The sequence below is a fragment of the Gavialis gangeticus genome, unplaced genomic scaffold (assembly GCF_001723915.1).
Source record: "Gavialis gangeticus isolate Ggan-Ray unplaced genomic scaffold, GavGan_comp1, whole genome shotgun sequence".
NCBI classification, from domain to species: Eukaryota; Metazoa; Chordata; order Crocodylia; family Gavialidae; genus Gavialis; species Gavialis gangeticus.
In genome coordinates, this window is record NW_017729032.1 from 151323878 (window position 1) to 151329575 (window position 5698).

The 5698-nt window shown below is 39.9% G+C and overlaps 1 protein-coding gene across 1 annotated transcript in view; it reads left to right on the plus strand.

Moving 5' to 3' along the window:
* Positions 1–5698, plus strand: part of LONRF2 (LON peptidase N-terminal domain and ring finger 2) — a gene marked incomplete at its 5' end in the record, with an annotated part of 87494 nt that overhangs the window by 48824 nt on the left and 32972 nt on the right. Inside the window, one exon of the mRNA XM_019523848.1 lies at positions 4888–5010. Within this exon, the coding sequence (XP_019379393.1) occupies positions 4888–5010 (123 nt within the window). The remainder of the gene's footprint in view (positions 1–4887; positions 5011–5698) is intronic.

The following is a 5698-nucleotide window of genomic DNA, read 5'->3' on the forward strand; positions in this document are numbered from 1 at the left end:
GGGGCAGAACCAGGCCTGTTCAGCTACTGATATCGGGGGATATCCTACTTGTGGAAGTTTCCTCTGACTCCTACAGTATTTCAGCCAGCCTTCCCTGCTGCAGAGCTTCTGAGAATTCCAAACTTCATTTTAAATTTGTATATTAGCAATGTCGTTTGATGATGCAGTCATCTAGTTCCTAGATGTATCGTATAGCTGCGTTTTATTTCTGTGGAAATAAGATTTCTTTAGAAAGGAATATAGATGAGTGGTGCTCAACCTAAGGCCAGATCAGCATCCAAAGTGACTGGATCTGGCCTGCGACAAAAGGGAACAGTGGCAAGGGACTTGGCACTACATGTCCCTTTCCCTGTCCTGCACTGTGCCACTGACCCTTTCTGCAGCCAGAAGTAAATTCTCCTCTTCTCTCCCTCTCTTCCCCCTGACATAGCCACTTCCCTCTAGGGATGTAAAAAGTGTTTAACTGACAATTGCAGTGATACCATACCGGGTTAGCTTATCTAGCTTATTGGTTTTGTTCAGTGAGGGGCAGGGCACAGTCTGGTAGGGCAGGGGGGAAGGGAAGCCCATGCAGTGCCCCAGCAGGAACTGGTAGGTGACAGGGCAAGCAGGAGTGAGTGGTGAGGGAGACTAATACCCATAGGGATTAACTAGTAACCTGTAGTACCCACAGCAGTTGACTAGCAGTAACCCATAGTATCCATATGAGGTTAAAGATGAAAACAGTGGGTGGCCTAATGATTTATCAATTAAGCAATTAGCTGCTGGTTCACAGGTACCTGCTCACTCCCTCCCAGTGCAGGGTTTCACATGGCCTGTGTTGTCTGGCTGGGGTTGTCACCACCTCCTCCACCCCGTCAAAGGGCCCCTGGAGTGGCTCCTAGCAGCAGCTTTATCTGAGCTGCTGTGTTATTAGTTAACCATTTAAATGATATACTTAGAGAAGGTTAAACAGATATATTTTTTTTAATGTCCCTACTTCCCTTCCTGCTATCCCCTACCAGAGGGGAGTGATAGTCTGCAGTGCAGTCAGGTTGCAGGCACCTAGTCTGCCATTCTAAAAGGTTGTGCTCCACTGATGTATATCATGGCACCCTGAAGCAGCCTGAAGTACAGTGGAAGTAGTACAACACCTCTTTGAAAGCAATAAGTGAATATGTGCTGGGGCAGTAGCTCCCTGTGTTGCCTCAGCTGCTTTCTGAGTGCCTAGCCAGCTCTACCTAAAGTTAAATCCCCCAGTTGATGGCAGTTTCTCTTACTTTGTAAGTACTTACACATTTGATCAAGTGAGGTCACTGGACATTTCCCAGAGTGGGAAAACCTAAGGATTTGTGCAGTAACTTCAGGGAAAGCTTTCTGACATTTCAAGTTTGGCAGCCCATGGAAAGGTCACACATAGAGGGCAGGAGAATTAATTCACAGTACAATGGATCATTGCAGTCCACTGCCTGTCCTGTTTGTAGCCTGAGAGAGAAGTTCCTAGTTGAGTCTTGCTTTCAGGACATTCCCATTTTGCTGTCCTCAAAAAACTCTTGAATTTTGAAGATGGATAGTCGTTTCTTTAGTAGACTAAATTTTAGTCACTACCACTTAATTTTGCATATCCTTCCAGGACCTCTCTTCAAATCATGAGAACAACAGTCCTGCCTCCATTGAAGTAAGAAATTCATTTCTTTTTCGATTTTTTTTTTTTTTTTTTTTTTTTTATTTTTTTTTTTTTTTTTATTTTTTTTTTTTTTTTTATTTTTTTTTTTTTTTTTATTTTTTTTTTTTTTTTTATTTTTTTTTTTTTTTTTATTTTTTTTTTTTTTTTTATTTTTTTTTTTTTTTTTCTAGTCAGTTTTATACAGAGAGAAAGTTTTAAATAAATAGAGTGTCTTGAGTCCTAGAGCATCTTGGATTTTGGGCAAGCAGATGCTAGTGCTAGGGAAATAGATCATACTGTTTCCTGTAGTCTCATCTTGGAAGAATGTTAACAGAAAATGAAGATTCACACCACTTGTTTTCCATAGTGTTACAAACTAAAAATCCAATTCTTTTTGGAGCCGGCTGCTATATCGTGTGTATTTCATCGCTGCAGAGTTCATAAGATGGTTATAAAGTGATCCTAGATATGCCATTTGTATCTCACTGTCTTTAATGACAGAAATCTGTGTGATCCAGTGGCAGAGTTGTATATTTTCTGCTCCTGTGTGTGGTCACCATAGAATTCTTTTTTCTAAAGGTATCTATCTTTCAGGAAACATGCATCAGAAAGAGAACAGCATTCACCAGCTATAACGTAATGATTTACTTAAGTGTCTGAGCAATCTTCCTATGGAGAAGAGATTTTTTTCTGGTTGGCAGAGTCAGCTTATCTGGAATGGATTTTTATGATGCAAAAAAACCACATCTTAAAGAGAGAGAGATGCTCTTGTCCTGATTTATGGAAAAGGTTCCTCCTTCTATGTTCAGTGAACACTGAGAGAGAGGAACCTTGACTTGCATGACAGAAGTTGGATTTGCCAGACCAACGTCTATATCCAGAAATCTCATTTGTTGAACAGTGCATAGGAAATGCCAAATAATACTTGCAGCATTTGTGTGTGAGACTGTGCCACAACCTGTTCTCCAAATTTTGGCAAAATCTTTGTTAGGTCTTCCTATCTTATGCACATTGTTCCCCAAGACAGTTCCAGGCTGAGAGCAGCAGAGATACTATTCGTACCTACTTGGAGAGGATATGGCTGTCAGGCCTGATATTTGTCTAATATTAGATCTTCTGATGAACCATCTCACAAAACTAGTCCTCCAGCCAGGACTAGAAGAGTTTAAATTGAATACCTGAATAAAGTGTCTTTTCTGGACCCCAGAAAAGAAGCTAACAAAACTGTTTCTCCTTGGTTGCAATGTCTGTAATCTTGACTACCACATCAAACTAGTAAAATAAACAGCGTTGAGTTTTCTGGAACAGTTTTGCTATGGGCGTATGAATGTGTGCATAAAAAAGGTGTGGTCATGTTAGTATATTTTTCTTGGCATGTTTGGGGCCTCTCTTGAAAATCACAATATTAATAGTTTTCCCAAAATATTGGTGCCTTAATAAGGACAACATTTTAGAGCCTTATTCTGCTTCTTGCTTTACTACCTAGATTGAACTCCTACCTGAATAGTTCTACATCTTAGCGTTAGAGTACTCTTTCCAGTGTCTACACACTCCAGTTTAGATGACTATTTGCACATAGGAAATTTTCTAGTGATATCCAGATAGCGTTGAGTTATACTAGATAGCTTTTTAGAACACCCAATTCCATGTCTTGGGTTTTCTAGTCTTAGCTAATGTCCTTTTTTCTTTCTTTTGGCAGAGGTCTTCTCCACACCTTAGTATAGTGGTACTCAACCTCTTTGGGCTCAAGGCACCCCTTGGGAAATACCAGCTCTTAGTTTTTACTCATTTTTGGACTACGGAAAATAATAAAGCAATTTTTTTATTGCAGAAAACGCAGGAAAACTGATAGGTCAAAATGTTTTAATGCTGGATTTCTATTTTAAATCTCTGTTTTCATTTTGTGATGCATGTTTGCACACTTAACAGTGCTAACATTGTGTGACAACCAGCATTACCCTTGAAAGGATCTCAAGGAGCCTTGTTTACTCAATCTTCCATTAAGTACTATTATATACAATGTATTATATACAATATATGCTGTGTTTTAGATGTCTACATTTAAAGAATGATCCGCTCCTCTCCTTGAGGGAGAGCTGTGGAAATTCCATGGTAACATCTGTACACCTTAGCATGAAGATAAATACAATCATTCTACACTCATTTTAAAGCCTCCTATCTTTAAGTAATAAGGTTACAAATCTAGCGTTGATGATGAACACTGGTGAAAATTGCTATCTGAGGATTTGCATTATCAGGTTAGAATTCAGCATGATTTGCCATAGGAGATTGTGTGAACTATGCTGTAAGGGAAAACAATTTGCAGTTTATGAAAGGAGATTTGAATTGTTCTGGCTGTGGGAAATTCTTAGCTGATGGGAACTTTTCAGAAGATGGAAATAGCCCCTAGCTGCCAGTGACTGATGAGTCTGGTTCTGCCCCCAAACTGCAAGCTGATTGAAGTAGTTGTTATAACAGGCCCATGGACATTAGTACCTGAAGAAAGGAAATTTCAGGTAAGCATAGATTAATTTTCCTAAAATTATGATATGCTGGTCTCTCATTCAGCCAACCAAAATAAGTGACAAACCAACTCTGTCCTGGCAAGACTCCCAGCTGAAGTGAGAATGTCCTATATCTGGAATCTTCTGCTCCTTCAATCTACCCCACCCCACTACTTTTTCCATGCAGTTTCACTGCTGCTAAAATCGTGTTGGTATGTGAAATAATTCAGTCTCTTGTTACTTGGGCCCCATGGGAGATCTAGGATACCCCATTCTCTAAACTTATCCTGTGTCCAAAAAGTGGAGTAGTGTTGATGGGCAAAGAGGCTGATGCCCCCAGCCCTCTTGTATTAGCTGAATAATGTTTTTTGAGGGAATGAAAGCAAGAGGAAAATCAAGAGAACCTGAAAGATGCTGTGTTTCCATTTGTTTAAAGAACTTTTTTGGGGTTGGTGAAACAAAGAAGAAAGACACTACTAGAATAAGGGAAGAGAAATTGTGACAGTTAAACCAGGTAGCTTTGAAACAGGTAGTGTTTGTCTGTTTTTTGACAACAGGCAGTGCAGATTGAGTAGATAAGGGAAACTTTACATAAAACCTTCATCTACAATTCTGGCTTCTCTTTATCTGCCAAATGAGATGAGCCTTCAGGAAATCATAACATTGTTTGTTGGTTTCTTGTTGCAATTTGCTTCTTTGAAAAATATGAAACTTAGGACAAATTCTTCGCATGAACAGGGTCATTATGTGAAAGCAAAAGCTCTTTATGGATTGGGGAGGACTGAGGAAGCATTGAAGGAGTTCCTTTATTGTGTTGCCTTAAATCCTGAATGGAGCTCAATGAAGAAAGAAGCTCAAAAGGTATAGTTGCTTTGTAGTCTGCATATGAAAAAAATGTACCTTTTTGTCTCCCTTGTACCCCACTGTTAAGGAAGGTTCTTTTCACAAAGAGAACTTCCACATTCCTACTAAGCAATTATTTAGTAAACTATCAGCTAAAACTTCCCTGCACCACATTGTGCAGTGCTGAGTCACAGAAGAAACTACATTGCTCTATATCCTCCAATTCAAGAAATATGTTGGTCCTCTGTGGGTACAAGATCTAATTTCTTGTGATCTTCCCAGCACCAAAAGCCCAGTCGCAGAAGAAATTTTTAGGGAGGCAGCAATATGTACTGAAGCTTGTGCTGCAGGCAAAGGAATCCTTTCTTCCAGTACTCTGCACATGTGAAGCAGCAGCTTTACTTATTTGGGAACCTGTGGCCAGTGTAGTTTGGCCTCTGGCAGGAAGATCTTTACAATGAGGGTTTTAGGAATAGGGAAGAGGATGTTGGAGGGGAGGGTAAGTGATGGGACAGGGTGGTATGAAAACAGGCAGCTGGTAGGAGGGTGACAAAGGGACTGAAATTTTTGTTGGAAGGGGAAGGGAGGTAGACTTGATTTTAAAGAGGAAGTAACCTGCTTGAGGTTTGGAAAAACGGAGCTGCTGCTGAATGTGGGAATAGTAGAATAGCCAGGAGAAGTAGAGGATGGTTTTAAAAAGCAGTTA